The sequence below is a fragment of the Rutilus rutilus genome (assembly GCF_951802725.1).
Source record: "Rutilus rutilus genome assembly, chromosome: 21".
Classification (NCBI taxonomy): domain Eukaryota; kingdom Metazoa; phylum Chordata; class Actinopteri; order Cypriniformes; family Leuciscidae; genus Rutilus; species Rutilus rutilus.
In genome coordinates, this window is record NC_140226.1 from 3,947,566 (window position 1) to 3,970,602 (window position 23,037).

Below are 23,037 nucleotides of genomic sequence, written 5' to 3' on the forward strand. Positions count from 1 at the left end.
AGAATTGAATTGCAATATAAATATTGAATTGCAATATTTTTCAAGGTATTGTATGGAAGTTAGAAATGCCAGTTCTGTGGCAACACTAGTGGTTTTATAAAACTAAAATACAAGTGCAGAGCCCTGATTGGCGTGTGTAATGTGTCACCTGATAAGTGTGAATTGGATTCTTCTCCTCCACAAACGCCCGCAGCTCGAGTTGTTTGTGTGCATCTGTTAGAGGAAAAGCTGGTTTAGAGTATCAGACTCAGATTACAATGTGAATCTGGAACAAAGAGAAAGGGCTGACCCTGATCTCCTTACTCACACACACAAACATTCCCAGCGCTTCACCTCAAACTGCTCCTGTTTTCGGCCCGTGTGCTCGAGCCTCCCGGCGAACGCTTTCATCCAGGCCAGAACGCAAGCCTCCACTCTGGCAAGTGCAGTCTCACACGAACACATCTGACACTGAACCACGTTTCTCTTTAGTTGACCTCTCGTTCAACTCTATTGCATTGCTGGATGTGAAAGCAAATTAGAGGCCAGTTTTAGCTTGGCTACTTTTCATCCCGAGTGTTTATCAAAAGCCGCGTTTCAGTTACAGATTTGCGCAAAACTTTTGAGATTTTTAAAAAATTATTATTTTTTTTAATTTAGTATTATTATTATTATTATTAATTTTTTTTTTTATTATTTTTTTTTCTTCTTTTTTTCTTTTCTAAATGTCGACAAAACTATTGCGAAATGACGGGGTTTCCATTAAATGATGTTATGCGACTAAAACGTAATTTTTTCCTCTCGTGATAAGTCATTCCAAAAGTCATGGCAATGGATGTTGGTAGGTTTATGTATATCCCAACCACTGCACTGGCCATTATTATTAATGGAAGGAGACGTAGGTGTTTATCCAATCATTAATGGTAAGGAAAGACCCTTATACTTGTGAGCGGCACATATGAGGAGTTTCTGGGTGTTTCTCCCTCATTTCTGCTTCGAGGTCTTGATTGTGGCATTTCTTTGAGGTTTAGAATCCAGTATTCCTGTAATTCTTTTGTCTTTTATGAATTTAATAAAGAACTCTGTCTCGTATTCTGTCCAAACACACCGCGTCATCTACGTCAGCTGACCTGATAAATGCGCAAAAACTGTTTCCATTGCAGTTTTGCGAAATATTTCTTTTTCGAATTGCCTGAAAAACCTCCTCATGAGCGTAAAACTTTTTTGGGTGTATTTTCAATTCGCAATTTCAATTTGCATTATTTGAAGGGTAATGGAAACGCGGCTACTGTCATTCCTAACCTTGTCATATTTCTCTATCTTTATGCAGATGTGAAGAAGGACTGGTCAGATCACGCACTGTGGTGGGAAAAGAAGAAGACCTGGCTGTTAAAGACCCACTGGACGCTTGATAAATATGGCATTCAGGCCGACGCCAGGCTCCTCTTCACTCCACAACACAAGCTCCTGCGACTTCAGCTTCCCAACATGAAGCACATGAGGGTGAAAGTCAACTTCTCTGACCGTGTCTTCAAGGCCGTGTCTGACATCTGCAAAACCTTCAGTGAGTGCCTTCCCTAAAATAAACTCCATTAGCCTAACTCAATATTCCCACTGGTCGTGAAGAACAATGCGTCATGATAATTGTGTTATTTTGATATACATTAGAGCACATTCAGCCTTTAATGCTGAGAATAGATGTAGGGTTTGGATGGAGAGATGGAGTTAAATCAGAATACAGTGGCAGCTTGAAGGCCCCATGAAATGGATTGAAAACACAATTGTTTTCATGTGTTGATGTATTTTCTCTATATATCCAAGGGCTTGTGTTTCTAAATTACCAGCTGTCTTTATTTTTCGCAACCCAGCACAATCATTGCTTGGAATTAAATGTTAGCAGCATACTGCAAACACTGAAAACTGCCCGCTATATTTTTTATTTCAATAATTTTAACCCTTTAAAACTCATCTTTGATCACCAAAATGACATATTTAAACGTTTTTTCCCTTGAAAAAAATATTTCTTCATGCCTTAAAATATCTTAAATGTAACTCGACACCCTTGCCTCATTTAGTATACGCGGTTCTATGAATATGCAAATGAGCCCCGCCTCCACTCACTCACTCAACTCGCTGATGATCACACGTTGATCTGATTGGTTACAAGGTAGTTTGTGACGTCAGAAACACCAGCGATTTCAAACGCTCCTTTTTAAGGAGAAAATACTCAGCAATGGTGTCGACTTATGAATTTACACATGCTTTGTCTTAAAGCATATTAAAAACACCACATAGACACATAAACAACATTAAAAGCTTAATTTTCACCACAGGGGGACTTTAAATATATAGGCTATTAAGGCCGTTTTCATACCTGGGTTGTCAAGAGCATTTGTTTCAGAACCTAGCACGTGTTCTCCCTTGGTTTAGTTAGTTTAGGCATATATGAAAATGGCGCTCACACTCGGATCCGCTCTAGAAATACGTCCGGGATGAACTAACTGAACGAGTTGGTCTCGGCCCGCTTGAAGACGAGCTCTGGAGCCGTTCCCTTGTGGGGAGAAAGCAATCTGACCCAACGGACATTGATTGCTAATTTGCTAATGCCTCTCAAAATGAATCACAAAAACTAGGTGTAATGCATATTTCAGAACTGTCCAAAACGCATTAAAATACAGACGAAGCCTTGATGTTTGCTCAGAATTATGAAGTAATACAGCAAAACTACAAAGAAAGCCACAATAACACATTTTGATCCATTTAGGTCAGTTGCCTTGTGAAAGCAAACTGAAACAAGAAGAAATTGCAACATTGTAACAATTATAAAGGGGTGGTTGATTATGATTTCACTTTTCTAGCTTTAGTTAGTGTGTAATGTTGCTGTTTGAGCATAAACAACATCTGCAAAGTTACAACGCTCAAAGTTCAAAGCAAAGGGAGATATTTGCTTTTAAAGAAATTGTTTTTTAAGAACTACAACAAACGGCTGGTAGAGACTACAACGAGCTTCTTCACGAGTTAGTGACATCACCAACCCTAAAATTTGAACACGACTTATAGATTATCAAGACAGAATATGCTAATCAGTGACTAGAAGATAACTACACATAAGCTACATAAATTCATTAACTAACCATTCAGAAATGTTGTCTACATGTTGTCACTTCTTCTTGAGTCCGGTTTGAACATAAAAGGCTAAACGTTTTTGAAATGTTCAGTGCATGTGTGTGTGAGGTAAAAGCACACAAGACGTTGAAGCTCCGCCCCCTGTGCCGGGAGCAGCAGCTCATTTGCATTTAAAGGGACAGACACAAAACAGTGAGTTTTTGTTCACCCTCAAAAAGTGACAATTTTAACAGAAATATCTGTGGGGTGTTTTGAGCTTGTTTGACTTTAGAGACTTATTTTACAACTTGTAGAAAGGGGCATTATTCCACCCCTTTAATCCCTGTTTCGGGAAATAAAGCAAATGATCTAAAGATCTTAAAACTCCCCCAAAAATACAATTTACTCCAATTTACAATATTGTATAATGCATTATGCGACAGTACACATTTCAAGCAGGAGTATGCTATGTTGTTGGGAGCAGGGTTACTGATATAAAGCCATTAATCGTTTAAAGACCGTATAACAGAATCAGAATCAGAAAGAGCTTTATTGCCAAGTATGCTTGCGCATACGAGGAATTTGTCTTGGTGACAGTAGCTTCCAGTACACATACAATATAAAGTGACAAGACAAGTAACATAGGTATAAATAAAAAATAGAAAAAATAAAATAAAATAAAAATAAAAAGATTATAAATTATAAATATATATAAAGTTATAAGGTGCTATAATGAAATGTCTGAGGGAAGTATTGCACATGTTTGTTCCACAGTAGGGGAACATTAAGTGTTCATGAGGTAGATGGCCTGGGGAAAGAAACTTTTCCTGTGTCTGGTTGTTTTTGTGCTCGGTGCTCTGTAGCGTCGACCAGACGGTAACAGTTCAAACAGAAAGTGTGCTGGGTGTGACGGGTCCAGAGTGATTTTGCGAGCCCTTTTACTCACTCTGGATGAGTGCAGTACTTTGAGTGTGGGCAGGGTAGTGCCAGTGATTCGCTCAGCAGTCCGAACTATCCGCTGTAGTCTACGGAGGTCGGTTTTGGTAGCAGAGCCGAACCAGACGGTGATGGAAGTGCAGAGGATGGACTGGATGACAGCTGAGTAGAACTGTACGAGCAGCTCCTGTGGCAGGTTGAATTTCCTCAGCTGACGCAGGAAGTACAGTCTCTGTTGGGCTTTCTTCACAATAGAGTCTATGTGAGTGTCCCACTTCAGATCCTGAGAGATGGTGGTGCCCAGGAACCTGAATGACTCTACTGCAGTCACAGTGCTGTCCATGATGGTGAGTGAAGGGAGTGCAGGGGGGTTTCTCCTGAAGTCCACGATCATCTCCACTGTTTTGAGCGTGTTCAGCTCCAGGTTGTTATAACTGCACCAAAGAGCCAGCTGCTCCACCTCCTGTCTGTACGCAGACTCGTCACCGTTCCGGATGAGTCCGATAACAGTGGTGTCGTCCGCAAACTTCAGGAGCTTGACAGAGGGGTCTTTAGAGGTGCAGTCATTTGTGTACAGGGAGAAGAGCAGTGGTGAGAGAACACATCCCTGTGGAGCACCGGTGCTGATGGTGCAGCTGTCGGACGTGATTTTGCCCATTCTGACTAGCTGTTGTCTGTCTGTCAGAAAGCTGGTGATCCATTGACAGACGGAGCTAGGGACAGAGAGCTGGGTCAGTTTGGTCTGGAGCAGTGATGGTGTTGAAGGCAGAACTAAAGTCCACGAACAGAATCCTTGCATAGGTCCCTGGTTTGTCCAGATGTTGTAGGGTGTAATGCAGTCCCATATTGACCGCATCATCCACAGACCGGTTTGCTCTGTAGGCAAACTGCAGGGGGTCCAGCAAGGGTCCAGTGATGTCCTTCAGATATGCTAACACCAGTCTTTCGAATGACTTCATGGCCACAGATGTTAAGGCAACAGGTCTGTAGTCATTGAGTCCTGTGATCTTTGGTTTCTTCGGGATTGGGATGATGGTGGAGCGTTTAAAGCAGAAAGGGACTTTGCACTGCTCCAGTGATCTGTTGAAGATCAGTGAGAAGATAGAGGCCAGCTGGTCAGCGCAGCGTAACATGAACAGCATTGCTGAAAAATAAAATAAAATAAAAATCAAACATAATATTCATATACATAATATTTATCAAGTCATTTGAAATTAATTTGAGAATTTTAACTTAACTTGATTTGATTGATAAATCTGTAAATACAAATACTTAGTTGCAAAATGTCAGTGATTCTGCTCTATAATCCTATCTGAGTAGTTTCACAAATAGAACTTATTACATAATACATCATGGTATTCTGTCGGCAAGTAGTGTGGCGATAATATCACTTTGGAAGCCGTGTTATAGTATTTACTACTGTGCAGCACGCTTCTAGCGTTGGAAATACTGTGGCACTGCAGTTATGTTGAGGCGATAATGCCATAGCACTGCTATCTGATAAATGAACCACATTTCTTGGTCTTTATTATTTGTTAAACACTCTAAGCTGCCATGATTGGTCTTTCTTAGCATAACTAAGAGCCAGCATGTCCTTGAACTGCTCCAAATCTTGTTTTTATAAACGACTCTTATCAATGTAACTGGCAGTGTAACTTTTGTTGTGTCCATTTATGGAAAACAAGGCCTTATGAGCTTTCAATATCTGCAGGAACACTCTTCTGACCAGGAAAGTCTGATGACCTCTCTCTCTCTCTCTCTCTCTCTCTCTCTCTCTCTCTCTCTCTCTCTCTCTCTCTCTCTCTCTCTCTCTCTCTCTCTCTCTCTCTCTCTCTCTCTCACACTCACACACACACACACACACACACACACACTCACACTCACACACAAAATAGCATGAAATATTCGTATTTACTGTATTATTACTTGAATACTACATTGCCTGAAACAAATGTGTTGGGGTTTAAAATGGGAGAAAATACAACAAAAGAACAACAGAACAAATTCTATTAATATAGAATAGTAGGGATGGGAATTATAAGGAATTTAATGATTCCGATTGTTATTAACGGTTCCATTGATTATTTAAAGTCGTGCGAAAGTTGTTTAAACCCACTTTTTAATGGATTTTTGTTTATTTTTACTTCTACAGATTTAATAAATGCAATCTAATATTTGGCCTTTTATTGATTTTCGGTAAATGCTTTTGTCAAACTGATAAATAACCAGCTCGTAAATGGTGGGACCATTTTTACCTCATGATAACAAAAAACAGTATATCACATATATATATATATACTTTTTTTTTTTTTTTTTTTTGCTGGAACTGGGGCAAAATGTTGCTGAAATGCAATTAAATGGCCAGTTGTAATCTAATGTACTGTACTCTCAATAACAGCCTCTTTATTTCTAAGTCGCCATTGCATTTTGTTATGTAATACAATGGAATTCAGATATTTGTAATATTCCAGATGCTTTTGGGACTGTATGTCTGAAGCGTGTGCTGAACATGATGGGAAGTTTACAGCAGTCTCTCTCTCTCTCTCTCTCTCTCTCTCTCTCTCTCTCTCTCTCTCTCTCTCTCTCTCTCTCGTGAAAAAAAAGTCTTCATGCCTTGAATGTAACTCGACACCCTTGCCTCATTTAGTATACGCGGTTCTATGAATATGCAAATGAGCCCCGCCTCCACTCACTCACTCAGCTCAGAGATCCACTGGTTGACGATCACACGTTGATCTGATTGGTTACAAGGTAGTTTGTGACATCAGAAACACCAGCGATTTCAAAGCGTGTTTTTGAGACTGTCTTTGGTTCACTGCAGTTTTAAGGAGAAAATACTCAGCAATGGTGTCGACTTATGAATCTACACATGGTTTGTCTTAAAGCGTATTAAACACACCACATAGACACATAAACAACATTAAAAGCTGGATTTTCACCACAGGGAGACTGTAAGCGTGATGATATGGTAGTTACACATTGCACTGAAGTATCCTGCTTTTAAATGAAAATTTATTTAACGTAAAAGTTCTTCTTTGGCAAAATGGCACATCCTAAAAGCTTAAACACAGGCTTTACTCCCTTCTAACTTACAGTAGAGTGTCACTGTTTCCGTCTCTGCAACTTCCCGAACACAAACACAAGAACTTAAACACATTCAGCCCAAGCAAAGGCTTCATTAGTTTGTCATATACAGCCGTTACATATCACACACCCGACACTTTATTCGGCCTGGTGAACTGTTTAATTAAAATGCTGCCACAAGGCTCGCTTTCCTTTATTGGGTTTCCCTGAAGAGAGAGAGAGAATATATATTGTTGTTGAAAATGAAATTAAAAAGAGTGACGCATGATCATTGCGTTTTACAGTGAAATGAGAGTTCAGTGTCTATATTGAAATCAACACATTAATGATTTATCTCTCATCCGCCTGCGACCTGTCAAATGCCACAAACCCAGTCTCGAGTCGCACGGGTATATTTGTGGCAATAGCCAACAATACATTGCATGGGTCAAAATTATCGATTTTTCTTTTATGCCAAAAATCATGAGGATATTTAGTAAAGATCATGTTCCATGAAGATATTTATTAAATTTCCTACTGTAAATATAGAAAACATTTATTTGTGTGAGTGAATGCAGCACAATCGCCAACATAAATGCACAGTTTTAAAGGAGATTTTCTCAGTGTTTTGATTTTATTTTTGCACCCTCAGATTCCAGATGTTCAGTAGTTGTATCTCGGCCAAATATTTACCCATGTGACTGGTTTTGTGGTCCAGGGTCACATTTTTTATGACTCGCCCGAGCCGTGGATTATCCGCAGTGTCCGCGGATATAAAATAGGATGCAAATTGGGATGCACCTATAGTGGGGCTGTCACTTTACGCTCGAAAATTGATTGCACAGTCGATCGGAGTCGGACCAACCAACGCAAGTTTCGAAAACTAAAATAGGGAATCGATTTTAACGGCTTCTCTCGGAGCGCGTCCAGCTCGTCACGATACGCCCGCAGCGAACACGCGTCACACAGCAACTGCAGTGACAAACACACATAACAGCAAATTATACTTCTGCATAATGTGTCTCTTTTTACTACAAAACTGTGAATTCTGCCGGTATTCAGACAGCCTCATGCATACAGACACAGATTCGGGATACGGGCTACAATCGCCTACGTAGGCGAAATTTGTTTGACATTTCTACCCGTAAACACAGCCATGTTGAATCCTGCAGTGATGTTGTTCAGTGATGTTATGGCAGTCCACTCTGCTTATTGTTTTTGGAGAATGTTGCACACCTGTTTGTCATTGTGCACGAAACGTCACGCCAATAAATCATCAGGAATATTGCTGACTTGTGCGTCTCAAGCGCCCTCTTTACGTTCGTCCTAATGCCTGTTAGTTGTCCGTGGATTTGCCCATATTTGGCGTTTAAAATGGAAACGTCTTTAGACATGGAAAATCAATTTTACGATTGATTCAATGAACAATTATGTCTCAAAAATCGAACAGGATTTTTTCACAAAAGTGACAGCCCTGTGTACCTATAGACCTTATGCGCCAGAGAAACGAGGGCGCCGCCATCTTTAGAATATTGTCTTTGAACTTCCGTTTTTGCGGTCGCTCTGTATATCTCTATGGCATTGCTGTCCAGGAGTAATTCGCTTTTTAAGTGGATTTACTTAATGTAAAGTTAACGAAAGTTATCATGAGGATTGTAATGTTTAAAGCAGATGTCTTAAATGTCAGTAGACTGGGAAGATTTTAAAACAAGCCGTTCATTCATAAATACACAATATCACTGTGAAAATACAGACCGGAAGTCAAAAGACAACGAGCGCAGCGCTGAAAAGGGGCGGGGCTACATAAGGTCTATAGTAGGGCTGGGAATCGAATGTTTGAGGTCAGGAATCGGATACTTGTTATAAAATAAAAAATTTGATTCCTTTGTGAGCATTTCAATATGAGTTTAAACCATTGAAGCGCGAGACGACTCTCGCTGTTTTCTGTGTACATGCAGCTATATTGGATCGGTGCAATAATATTAGCCTAATATTCCTGCCGTCGTTATAATAACACTAATCAGACAACAGAAGCATGCATGAAGAATACAGCGTGTCAGAAGAGATGTGCATTCATGTACATGCAGACTAACAGATTCACAGGAAAAACATTTTTCGCATGCAAATATTTTTGCATTTCTATTGCAATTATTTGTCAAAGCTATTACAGATACTCGTCTACTTTTACTTTAGGAATTGGAAAATGGTTGTGAATACCTGTGATGTGACGTCTAGCTCTTGAATTAGTGTGTGTGGTCATTCAGAGGCCGTATCACTGTTCAACACTGACTTCATAACTCTCTCTCTCTCTCTCTCTCTCTCTCTCTCTCTCTCTCTCTCTCTCTCTCTCTGGTGGTATCAGTTGTTTTGTGGCTCTGATTGGTGTGTTCTCCTCACATTAACTGTTGCTTTCTCGTGTGATGCTTAAAATGAGTTGGAGTGTGTTTGTTATTTACCTCCTAAAGCAAGCGGACTGCGTTTCTCCAGAACTGCCTGTCAGAGATGCAATAAGATGAGAAATGTGTGGTTTCTCAGTCAGAGCGATCTCTACGAGCTTCATGTGAGTTATGGATGTTTATTTGGGAGCGTTTGCTGAAGGATCTTCTGTTTGTTGACTGGAATTTGAGAGGAGTTGCTCCCTCACTCCCAGCTCTCCCGTGTCCTGCTTACGGTTCGCTCACACATGGCTGTAAAAGGGCAGACTCGGAGAGAGAGAGAACTACCATCTGGTAGCTCTTAAAACCTCTGGAATGCTTTTGCTTTAGTAACACAACTAAACAAGCCATTCCTGCCAAGCCGTGAAGCCCCTCCCCAACACACACTCGCACTCCGTCACACTCGTTTCCTCCAGGACTGTGGAAAATCCAGGTCGTCCTGCCATAACGCTTCAAGTAGTGGAGAGATAAAGTGCAAGAATTTCAATAAAAAGTCGGTTAGTGCCAAAACTGTCAGCGATTCTTAAAATGTGCTTTATTATGTAAGCAAAATTTATACTTGTATTCACACTCGAGTCGTTTTCTCAAGGTTTCTTTAGGATCGCTGGTCTGCTGAGACATCCAATTTGATTTGATATGGAAAACACAGAATTGCAGAATCCATAAAAATGGAATTTGCTGTTTAATGCGGATTGTCGCGGAGAATTTTGGATGAACAAATAAAAAGTAAAGCTGCACACTTGATCATATCACATGATATTATAGTGTCTGTGAATATTAAAGCACAAAAAAGACTGCTAATTAAATATGAATTATCATATTTATTATTATTATTATTATGAATTATGTATGTTCAGTATCTAATAATGATAATAATAAAATAAAATAAACATTTAAAAGTCTATCACACAATTGTTCTTCCATGTTTTGCACTTTATTTTAATTTAGTTTAAATTAAAATATATCTATTTTTTCATTAAAATATTAATTAAAATGTCAATGTTTTATGCCTTAATTTTATTGACACCAATTTTGATGATGTATCTTGTGTTAAATCATGAATCCAGAAATAATAAAACGGTCAATACAGAATTTCTGAAAAAATTCAACATTTCATCATTATTATTGGAAAAATGTATGTAAATTAATACATTTTATGAATTCATTAGACATGCATTTTTTAATTAATACATTTAAATTTAAATTAAACAATTAAAACAGAATCCAGAAGAAGAAAAAAAACAGAAGACAAAAAATACAAAGATTTTGCAGGGTGGAAAGTTTAACTTTTAATTAAATATTGTTAAATTGTATATGTTTAATGGTTAATTAGACATGCCCTTTTATGTCTAAAGTCATTTGACCATTAAAGCATAAAAAAAAATGGAATCCAGAGAAATTAAAACTGAATTAAAAACAAAACTGAATTAAAAAATAAAATGGCTTTGGTTGGACAAACTTGTGTTTGTTCTCCTTGGGCTTAATTTGAGAACAGCTTAAGAAGTGTCATTTGTGTGAATTAATTAACCTGCTATCAAATCACAGTGCTGCAGCTCATGCTTTATGTGTTTAACTGCAGCGTGTGTGGGGGGGAATTATCGGCAATTGAAATCATTCCCGATTCTGTTCATTCAGACATGCTGTAATTCAGGCTTGCTTTAAAAAGGTTTGCATTTAGACTTATTGAAACGTATCATTCCCAGTCTTCCTTTTCTGTCTCTGTGGCCTGCAGAGTCTGAGACGACTTGTGTGTTGTGATGAGTTCAGTTTTAATTACAACGACTGCCTCTTCTGCAGACATCCGGCACCCCGAGGAGCTCTCCTTACTGCGCAAACCCCGCGACCCCAAGAAGAAGAAGAAGAAGCTGGAGGAGGCGGAGGAGGAGGCGCTGGAGCTGGAGGGACCTCTGCTCACTCCTGGATCAGGTACATCATCACCATCATCATGTGTCCGTGGACTATAGACCTCCTGAGAGACACGCGGACGCCTAAATAATGACTCTAACTCTGTGAGGTTTACTGTCCTAGTGAGTTGCCTACATGCACCACATCATGGACCATAAGTCACTGGTGTTCAGTGCTAGTCCACGGCTTGTTTAACACACTTGATTCAGATCATCATATCCTTTAGGGGCTGTTTACACCTCGTGAAAACACCAGGTGTAAATGTCCTCTGAAACGCATTCGAGACGGATTTGAATCCGATCGCTCAAACCACTTCAGGAGGAGGTCTGAGACGCTTTCCAGACGAGACTGGACAAGTGTAAATGCATCTGGTTGTTGAAACCACATGTGTAAATGTTACTCCTCCCAACAGTGCTAAAAACTAAACGTGTGAGAGCGTGTTATAGCCAGAAATGAGGGTGCCACTGCACCGCAAATCTAATTAAAAGTAAGTCGCAGTCGCTTAACACACAATCATCTTCATTAAAAGTAAAGAAACTAAATGATCTTATCAGGGCTGTTGCTTCTCTCTCCTATTGCAGTCTTTGATTTTGAAATTAGCTGATGATCAATAAAATGCAGCTCATATCTGTTGCTTTCGGTGACGTGAACTCCATTAAATCTGCAAACAGGAACTGAAGATCGGATTTATATCCGTTTTGCGAAAACACATTTATGTGACCAGGTGTGAATGAAATCGTTTGGATAAGTCAGATCGCTGTCCGATCTGAGAAAGCACATGAAGTGGCCAGGTGTGAACAGGCCCTTAGAGATGCTTGAGCTAAAAAATAAAATGGTGTCTGAAAGTGTCTCTTCCACTTTTACGAGAAATTAGTATTGTAGTAATTAAATAATCACTTAGTCCATCATTAGACCATTATGCTGCCTAAGGGCCAGTTCACACAGAATGCGTTTTTGCTGATATAAATGCAGGTCAGTGGAGTGAAAAAATGGTCTAGTTGAGCTTATTTTAAAGGTGAACTATGCAGGTTTTTCCTTCTTTTTTTGGGGGAATAATTTTCCATTAGTATTATTCCTCACAGCGCCGCGAGACGGTGTAGACAAGTACAGTGATCTGAATAAACTTGATGTGTTTTCTTGAGCTGATATGGGGGCGTTCACAGTTTACATGGATTGCCTCAGTCATTTGCGTTTGAATAGCGCGCGCTCTCCGTGGGCGGGGTCACATTAAAAATAATTAGCTGAGATGAGAACGACTGACATCTCGCTCTTTTCATACAGATTACATAAACTGAGAATATTTGTGTTTTTTTTATAAAAATTTCTTCATTTAAAAGAAGAGAATTCAACACGCGTTTCAGAATGGACTTCACTGACAGAGAGAAAGCAGAACTCGCATCATGTTTATTTTTCTTTATTTGGCAAAAAGCACAACACTTTGTTTTTATTGTGAGTATACACAAAAATAATACACACTTAACAGGATCGATTGATGTATGAAACTGGTTTGTAAGATCAAAGTCAACAGAGTATTTGGACTCTCGTTTGAACTGATAAGGAAAAACGCGAGCTGGTATCGCCGGCGATACCGCCGACCCCAGGGGGTTAATTTACCTTAACTGAACCGCTTCAGAGTCATTGGAATGGTTATATGACTTTTTTCAGGTTGAATGGTGGTCTTCTCGCACCCCCCCAGCGCCTGTGAGCGGCCTCAGCGTCAGGAAGTATCGCGTGATATCAGGTCTCGCGATGTAACGAATTGCTTTACGGCACTGCACACATACACTATCTACACATTTATATGCTAGCCTTCTGTGTATCATACATGGCTCAGTGGACGTGGCTCCATGCGTTCGCCGGCTTCTTTGAAAACAAATGCACATGACCAGCGGGAGAAGATGGGAGGGGGGAGTTTTGACGACAGTGTTGTCAGATATCTATTCCGAAGCTGTAGGGGGAGCTCTGTAGAGAAACCCGCGAGCAAACAGCGATTGCCAAAACTGCATAGTGCTGCTTTAACTTGTGCAGCTCGTTTTGAGAACGGTTTTAAACGCTGAAAAGGACACGAGTGCCGCGGTTAAAGACGCGTCTAGTGCGTTTACATTGAAAAGCAATGGGAGTCGTGCAGTGGAATGGAAAAACGCGTTCTGTGTGAACTGAATAATGGTTCGGTTTTATTATTTTTGTAATCAAAAAGCATGTCTAATCAATTGAAATCATGAAATGGTTTAGCAGCAATTTATTAAAAGTTGAACAAATTTAAGGTCTATGAATTTATTTATTTTCTCAATTTGTTTTATTTTTCCAAACTTCTGTTTTCCTTTATTTTTCTGGATTCTGTTTAAATTGTTAATTTCATTTTTATATTCAAAAAGCATGTCTAATCAACTGAATTGATAAAACTTTAATAGTTTGTTAAAAAAATTTACAACAATGAAATGCCTTAATTTGGTTACAACCATTTTTTATTAATAAATTTGCATTAAATAATAAATCCGGATTTTTTTTATTTTCTTTTTTTATTATGATTTCCGTAATGAATTCCGTCCCCATTTTCTTCCTTGAGGAAATTATAGGGCCATGTGCAAATATAAAATGTTCAGTTTTTTATGGGTTCCCTAAAAAAAGCATTGAAAACAACAATCAAAAGTGGCCAAGCAACTCAACATAAATGAATGTGATAGTTTTACATTAGCATGATAGTAATAGCACTCCTCTCTTCAACAAGCCACACAACTCGAGCTCACATCCACAGCACAAACGGTGCAGGTAAAGCACATGCTGAAGTACTCGGGATTTGGGTTCGAATTGCAAACCCAAGATACGGTCAATACAAAGTGATGGTTGACTGGAGCGCCTCTGGTTGTCGTGCCACATCGCGCCGCTTGTCTGCAGCGTGGACAGAGTTTGATGGTTTGGAGCCCATGAAGCTCCATAATGTGTGGTTGAGGAGCAGGAAAACAAAAGGGTGGTTGTGTTGAAATGGTGCTGAAATGAGAAACGTGTGGGCTGAGAGAAGCATATCATTTGCAGGCTCTCGCTCTAACTCCGAAGCGTGAATGGTTTAGATTCCGCACATATTTTGGTCGCTCTGCCATTTTGAAAGCGAGCAGTCAGATGCATCCCCACACATGATGCGCTAAACCCATTTAAGATGCGCAGAGGACAGACTCCAGGTCCGCATGAATAGGGTCTATTGTGCTTCCCCCACGCACACTCAGAACGCCTGTGTCTAGATCTGTTCTCCACTTGTTTCTTCAGTTCTTCCATGTAACCTCACGATGACCCTCGTTACATTAGTGCAGGAGTGAAGATGTTTAGGGGCTATAAAGACTGGTTTTAACTAGGGGTGTCACAATATATCGCTATACAAAAATGCAACAGCATGTATCGTGGATCGTTCACCCAAAATGAAAATTACTGTGTGAGGAAAAAATTCAAGAGTTTTAGTGTCAGCACTACATTAAACTACTAGCCTATATGAATATAATGTATAATAATGTAATGGGGAATATTTGTGTGTCCTGATGATGCCAAATGTCTGATGTTACCAGTGAAAGGTGTCCTACATTATCTTAAATATATCTAGTCAGTGACAGATCAAGTATATTCATCTACAATAATTCTGGGTTTTCAGCTTCAGAATCATGAATATTGTTATTCTGGTGTCTCTATTGTCCTGTGCTTTGGGTTTCAGCATCAAGTCCAAGCCTGTTCATTTACACACACAATGTAAAACCTAATTTAGCATTTTAATCAACAGTTAATTTTTTTGTTAACCTTTTATCATACAGTACAGGCCAAAAGTTTGGACACATTACTATTTTTAATGTTTTTGAAAGAAGTTTCTTCTGCTCATCAAGCCTGCATTTATTTGATCAAAAATACAGAAAAAAAATGTAATATTGTGATATATTATTACAATTTAAAATAATTGGTTTTCAATTTATTATACTTTAAATTATCATTTATTTCTGTGATGCAAAGCTGGATTGTCAGCATCATTACTCCAGTCTATCACATGATCCTTTAGAAATCATTCTAATATGATGATTCATTATCAAAGTTGGAAACAGTTCTGCTGCTTAATATTTTATCATAACCTGTGATACTTTTTTAGGATACTTTGATGAATAAAAAGTAAAACAATTATTTTTACAGTAAAATACAGTAATTTTTTTTCTTTCTTTTTTTGAAATAAATCAGTACTTTTATTCAGAAGGATGTGTTAAATTGATAAAAAAGTGATAGTAAAGAAGATTTATATTATTAGAAAATATTTTTTTATTTTGAATAAATGCAGTTCTTTTTAACCTTTTATTCATCAAATATATTAGGCAGCAGAACTGTTTCCAACACTCATAATAAATCAGAATATTAGAGCGATTTCTAAAGGATCATGTGATAGACTGGAGTAATGATGCTGACAATTCAGCTTTGCATCACAGAAATAAATGATCATTTAAAGTATAATAAATTGAAAACCAATTATTTTAAATTGTAATAATATATCACAATATAAAAAAAAATTCTGTATTTTTGATCAAATAAATGCAGGCTTGATGAGCAGAAGAAACTTCTTTCAAAAACATTAAAAATAGTAATGTGTCCAAACTTTTGGCCTGTACTGTATGTCTTGGAGTATCGCAATAATATCGTATCGTGAGTTCAGTATCGTGATATGTATCGAATCGTGACATGAGGGCATCGTTACACCCCTAGTTTTTACGGCACAAAGGCTCTTTTAGGATGGAGAAATGAAACGGGAGCCGTTCTGGACCCGCCGCTTGATCCGCTTTCAGAGGGACTGAACTCAATCGCTGTGATAAGATCCGCTTTGATAACGGCATGATCAGGACACCAGCTCCTCCACCCAGAAGTATTTCTGTTCCTTTCCCTTCTTCCTCCACGGATCGTCAGTCGAGACAATCAGCTCTGCAAGTAGAGGCTCTGTCTTCATTTGTGTTCGCCATCTGAACTCTCTGCAGTGCTACTTAGGGCTGTGCGATTAATCAGAATTGATTTTCAATTTCGATTTTGGCTTCCAACGATTATGAAAACACGATTATTGTGCCGCTGCTGCCTTCTGTCCCTCGCACCTTCCTTTCTTTCCTCCCTAAAAGCCCACACCAAATCAGGGGTTTTCCTGCATCGAATTTTTTTTTGGCAGCGGCCAAAGCGAATTTTTTCCTCGCCAAAGCCTTATTTGATTGGTGAGTAATAGATGACTGTTGCACATGTGACAGGGCGCATGTTAACCTAAAGAACGAGCGCATATTAATCAAAATCATTACTTTTTACAACATTACAACATCATTACAAAGACTTTTTTTGTCTTTATGGTGTATATTATGGTAGAGTTTTGTGCTCATGTCATATAACCCCTTGTGCTACGACACTAGTACAATAAGTCCATCTACCGCACATTCACCATTTTTTTCTTGTTGTTATGGAAACGACAGGTCTCGCTAAGATGCGGTGGCGTTTAAAAAAAACGCTCGGAATTTTTTTAAAAAACACACGGTTTACTTCATAGGATTATAATGTAAAAAAAAAAGACGGCAAGTGTGAACACACCCTAAATTTGTATTTTTGTTTGTAATTTAGTTTCTTTGTTCTTATTGTATTGGTGACTGTTTACTTTTCTTTCTTTTTTTTTTTTTGTAATTGTGAAATTTCACTGACATTTAAAATGAGACTTTGATCATATCACCCACCTCTAATCGTGTTAAATAATCGTGATTTCAATATTGACCAAAATAATCGTGATTATGATTTTTGCCATAATTGAGCAGCCCTAGAGCTACTGTTGGTCACTTTTACACAAAATAGGGTGAAGATTTGGTGTCCCATATACCAGTCAGTTTGGGATAATATTAAGCAGCACATCATCATATTAGAGTGATTTCTAAAGGATCATGTGACGCTGAAGACTGAAGTAATGATGCTGAAAATCACAGGAATACATTACATCTGAAAACTTATTACATCAGTTATTTTAAATTGTAATAATATTTCATAAAGTTACAGTTTTTACTGTATTTTTGATCAAATAAATGCAGCCACTAGAGACCTTTTCTGTCTTTCTTTTGAGATTTCTTCTTGAAACTGTTGTTACATCTTGTCTCACTTTGCATGTTAACACTTTCCTTTCCTCCAAGCTGTTAATCTCTTTATTATATCCTTTCATTCACCCTCTTTCTCTCTCTTTGTTGTTTTCTTTTCTACGTTTCCTCTCATTCCTCAAGCCTCTGAGATACTATACATTGGACCGGTAAAAGGTAAGGTTCCCTTTTTTCCTGATTTCCCGCATTGCTTCCTTCACCTCAGCTGGAGAAGTCACATGACCACGGCAGAAATCCCTGGCTCTGGTCACATGACTCTCTCTGCTTCAGTGACGCCTCAGCTGACGAGGGTCATGAGATGAGCTTTTGCCCAAACAGTGCATTCCCTTGCGTTCGCTTATCGGTTCACAGTTTGGTCTCACTTTGTCCTGAAATCTATATAAAATTAGAGATAAATGAATGAAAGGTCAAGTCACGAGCCGCACTAAACGGTTGGGATGCTCAGGTCAGGATGCTTCAGCAAATATCGATTTTATTTTATTTTTTAACCCCAGCAGCCAATAGTGATATTGATTTACTCAAGCTTTTATCAGGAGCTCGTCATAACTGGTTGTAAAAACAAACCATATAATACCAGCATATTCAGATGCATAGGAACATAGCTATTCCCTGAGGAAAACAGCCTCATGAAGAGAGTGGAGGGGACAGCATGTGTTTAACAGGTTTTCTTTTCTTCTATTTCATTGGAGCATTTGGAAGGAAATACCAGTGCTTGCAAGGCAACAAAAAATGGTCCCACTTTATGTTAAAGGGATACTCCACTTTTTTTGGAAATAGGCTCATTTTACACCTCCCCCAGAGTTAAACAGTTGAGTTTTACCGTTTTCGAATCCATTCAGCCGATCTCCGGGTCTGGGGGTCCCACTTTTAGCATAGCTTAGCATAATGAATTGAGCCGGACAAGACCATTAGCATCTCTCTCAAAAAAATGAACAAAGAGTTTCGATATTTTTCCTATTAAAAACTTGACTCTTCTGTAGTTACATCGTGTACTAAGACCGACAGAAAATGAAAAGTTGCGATTTTCTAGGCTGATATGGCTAGGAACTTCCTGCGTAATAATCAAGAAACTTTGCTGCCGTACCATGGGTGAAGCAGGCATCATTACGCTAATGGTGCTAATGGTCTTGTCCGGTTCAATTCATTATGCTAAGCTACCCGGAGATCGGCTGAATGGATCCGAAAACGGTAAAACTCAACTGTTTAACTCAGTTGTAAAATGAGCCTATTTCCAAAAAAAGTGGAGTATCCCTTTAAGTGGCTTTAAGTACAATGCACTTCTTGTGTTCATGTTGTATTGTAAAACACTTGTGCTGCTATTGAGGTGTGATACAGGTAAGGTTAGGGACTGATGTGGTGGTATGGGTAGGTTAAGGTATAAGGGAAGGTCAACAGTGTAATTACATGCAGGTATTTTCAAAATGTAAGTACAATGTAAAACCATGTATGTACACAATACGTCCATTGTATCAAATTATAAATTTCGATGTAAGTGCATAGTACTTATAGATAGGGCTGGGTAAAAAATATCGATTTCTCGATTTTAATCGATTCTCATTTTAACGAACCGATACCGATTCTTAAATCCCAAGAATCGATTAGGCTAGTCATCCTGTGTTCAGTTGATGAATGACTGGAACATTGTAGAGCACATCCCATCCAATAAATCACAATAATCTTTGTGCCTTTGTTACTATTGATATGAAAGATTTCAAAGATTTCAAATTACGTCCATTTTCTGATGAAATTCAAAAACATAATTACTGTTTTGTCGCTGTGGCGTGAGATCGCTCTGGCTCAGCTCTAGAGCAGCACATGATCTTCTCTTCCACCTTAATAACACCAGTTACAGTGCGAGATAAACATGAACGAGCATCTGAAAGTGTGTTAAAAGGTAGAGTACAACTTATCGAAATCCGTATCATGTGACATGGAATCGCCAAATCAGTGTTTCAACCGTGGAAAGACGTCAGTAAAACAATGTCATGTCACGTCACATTTACCTCAGAAAAACCATATCCAGTGACCATAAACTCGTCAGTCAGCTAGAACAATTAACTCTAGAGAGGAGCATTTAGCTAAATATATGCACCATATTACATATTCATTATAATTTTTAATGTTCTTCAATATTTAATGCATATTTGAATAAATCTGGAAAGTTTTTTGACAGCCACCATTTAAGTTTTTATACAATTTCATATAACTTTATTATTATAAAAATAAATAAGTGTATTTTAAGTGTTTGTATACAAATCCGTAAATTTTTACCAATAATAGTTAAGAGATTTGTTTTCCTTGAGAAAATTTGCAATGTATTGTACCTGATATCCAGAATAATCAATATTGAATCGAAATCGAATCGAATTGTGAAATTTGTGTCAATACCCAGCCCTACTTATAGCCACTTAACATAAAGTGGGACCCAAAAAATAGTGGTAAAGTCAAATGATAGGAGAGTTGTAAAGCCAAATACAAAAATGATAGTAAAATAAAGTAAAATAAAATAAAGGGCCGATCACAAATTTAGAATGCAAGTAAATGCAAAAAAACTCTCAGTATGCAAATGAGATTGCACACTTGAAGCTGCCGCCACTTTATGAGCATGCAAAATATCTATGGACACTGCAACGGTCATAATGATTTATTTTTATTTTTTTACATAATTTAACATATAATTCATCCAAAATGTAAAAAATATGTGATCTACTTTACTGCCACACTGCAGTTCTGCAGATCTTTAAAGCTTTCATTCTTTTAAATCCGCTCAGAGGTCATGCCGATCTTGCAAACTTGACCAAACTTGAACTTTGGAAAGCAAGGAAATTTGCATGAGCTTGTGTTTCCGGTCTCCCACATTGGCATGTGTAGGAATGCAAGTCAGTGGAGTAAAGCGTGCAGTGAGACTGGCTCTCAAGGCTGAGGTGAATGTCCTCAGCAACTGGTGTCACTGGTGCCGAATCTCCAACGCCACAGAAAAATACATTATTTTTTTCTTAGTTGTGACAACATGAAAAATTGGCAAAATGCTTTTATTTATTTGTTTTTTTCGAACTGCACAGAAAAACAAGTGTGCAGTGTAGTCTGATTCACAAGCAAACACTTATTTGATGATTGTGATTGGCCTGCATTTCCTCAGACTTCAAAACCAAATGGTGACGTGGCAATGATTGTACATCAACTGAAGCCGCCATTTATATTCAGCTTTTTCTGTTGAAAGCTCTCTAACAAACACACCGTTTTAGGAAAACAAAGTATAAAGTTCATGAAAAACAATAACAAGGCTGAAATTGTCCATGAAACCAAATAGAATCTGTAATTAATTTCAGAAAAATATGAAGAATTAAAACAAATAATAATAATAATAATAATAATAATAGGACTTTCTAAGACACTCCAGCCTTGCAAACACTGTAATTATCTAATTGATTAGCAAGACAGTTTGACACATGAGCGAGTGAACACTCCTCCTCCTCCTCATCACTTGTTTTAGACATGATTGTGAGCTAAAGCATCCGTGTGTTTGTGTATTGGGGTTATTTGAGCATTCCTCAGCAGTGTGTAGAGTCGAGTAAACATCCGAACGCTGACGGTCAGGCTTCCTCAGTCCCCGAGGGGAGTGTGACCTTGAGTTTCTGAGAACGCCTGTCTCTTTTCTCATGACCCAGAGCTCTTCCCGTCCCTCCTCATGACTGTGGCCTCCCACTGCCGCATTACTGGCTTCGCTTCAGCGCTTCTGTTTGACTCGCTCTGTGATTGGTCACTTGAGTGGTTAGAGAAAAATGTGTAGTGTAACTGTGATTTGTCTGATTTATGACCGTAAACAAGTTTAAAAAGTGGAGGAATGATGGCGTCTTCCCTTAAAATTATATCTTTGCACAGCTAGTTTATCTTTGCACTGCATTATTGCTCACACAACCTGATTTTAGCGATGATGTCTTGCCAGTAGTTTATTTTTAATTTGCTGAATTCACATTTCTTTTAACATGATGTAACTAAAGGTAATGCCCTGTTTTAAAGAGACATGGAACAAATAAAGGTGTTTTGTTGATCCCGTGGGTCAGATGATAATTCTGCTTCACAAAAAGTACAAAAGTGTTCACTTTTATCCATAAATTAGCAGTTTATTAGGCCTTTCTCCATCAGTTGTTAGTTCAAATTATTAAATGTTTATTTTATTAAAGGGGTCATATAATGCCATTTTTGTACAAGCTAATATGATTCTTTAGGGTCTAAATTAAAAGTTTTTAATATACTTTAATTAAAAATTCTCATTAGTATTGTAAGAAAACACTCGTTTTACCAGGTCAAAAACAGCTTCGTTTTCAGCACGCCGTTTCTGTGCATGTGTCTTTAAATGATAATGAGCTTTGCTCACCCCGCCCCTCTGTTCTGTGCGTACACCGTTTTTAATAATAACACAATAACCATAACGTGTTGTTCATTATAAACGTGGGATTATTAATTATTTTGAGAACGTCGTACATAGAAAACATGCCATAATGTACCCTGAGTGTAAACAGCCGCATTCATCGTGAAGTGTGCAAGCGATTTGCAAAGATTAATATAAATATTAATATAAAGGTTAATAAAACATTACACTCACTTCTTCTGGAGGTGCAGCAGGAACACGAATAGTTGGTACCGATCCTTTTTTCAGGAGCAGCTTCTTAGCCAAACCAGCTTCATACTGACCCTCGTTTATAAAGCAGTCTGGTGTGTGAAATGATTCACGCAAACATGAAAGCATTGACGTTGATCGTGGGGAATATTCCCTTCAAAACTCAGCCACTGCGTCTTCAGCGGTTCGGATTTAGGAACATCAAAATGACTGCTGTGTTCCTTATTACACCCAAGAACTGAACACCACAATCGCTTAGACGCCATTCTGCTCCAGCGTATCAACAATGGCGGACTATGATGACACTGACAGCTCGCTCACGAGCGAGGGCGGGTCTGTGTTGAAACGCTGCTGTCAATCAACAATCGGGGGAGGGGCGTCCGACCGCGTGATGTCACAAAATTGAATGGCTCGATTTGAGACGGGGGAAAACATATAAGGAGATTTAAAAAAAAAAACACTAGATGGATTTTTATGATTATATGATGGTTGTGTACAGCAGTGGTTCTCAATTCCAGTCCTCGTGACCCACTGCTCTGCACATTTTGTATGTCTCCCTTATTTAACACACCTGAACCAGATCATCAGCTCATTAGGAGAGACTCCATGAACTGAACTGAGTGTGTCAGATAAGAGAGACATGCAAAATGTGCAGAGCAGTGGGTCACGAGGACTGGAATTGAGAACCACTGGTGTACAGGCACTGCCAACACACATTTCAGTACAATCAACTTGTAAAAGTGCATGTACCATTATATGACCGACCCCTTTAATACAGTAAAGGACTTTCTCAGCTTTGATATTCCTAGTTTTTTTTAGTGTTTACAAACCACTTTCTTGCCTATTTTTAATGCTCAGGAACTTTGAC

At 38.5% G+C, this 23,037-nt stretch overlaps 1 protein-coding gene across 4 annotated transcripts in view; it reads left to right on the top strand.

The window, feature by feature from the left end:
* Positions 1–23,037, top strand: part of fermt2 (FERM domain containing kindlin 2) — a 72,935-nt gene that overhangs the window by 23,627 nt on the left and 26,271 nt on the right. For 2 of the 4 annotated variants that reach the window (XM_084392913.1, XM_084392914.1), the window contains exons 3-5: positions 1,310–1,543; positions 11,316–11,444; positions 17,672–17,704. In XM_084392913.1, coding sequence (XP_084249039.1) covers positions 1,310–1,543; positions 11,316–11,444; positions 17,672–17,704 — 396 coding nt within the window. The remainder of the gene's footprint in view (positions 1–1,309; positions 1,544–11,315; positions 11,445–17,671; positions 17,705–23,037) is intronic. The other 2 variants (XM_084392915.1, XM_084392916.1) reach the window with 1 other exon arrangement.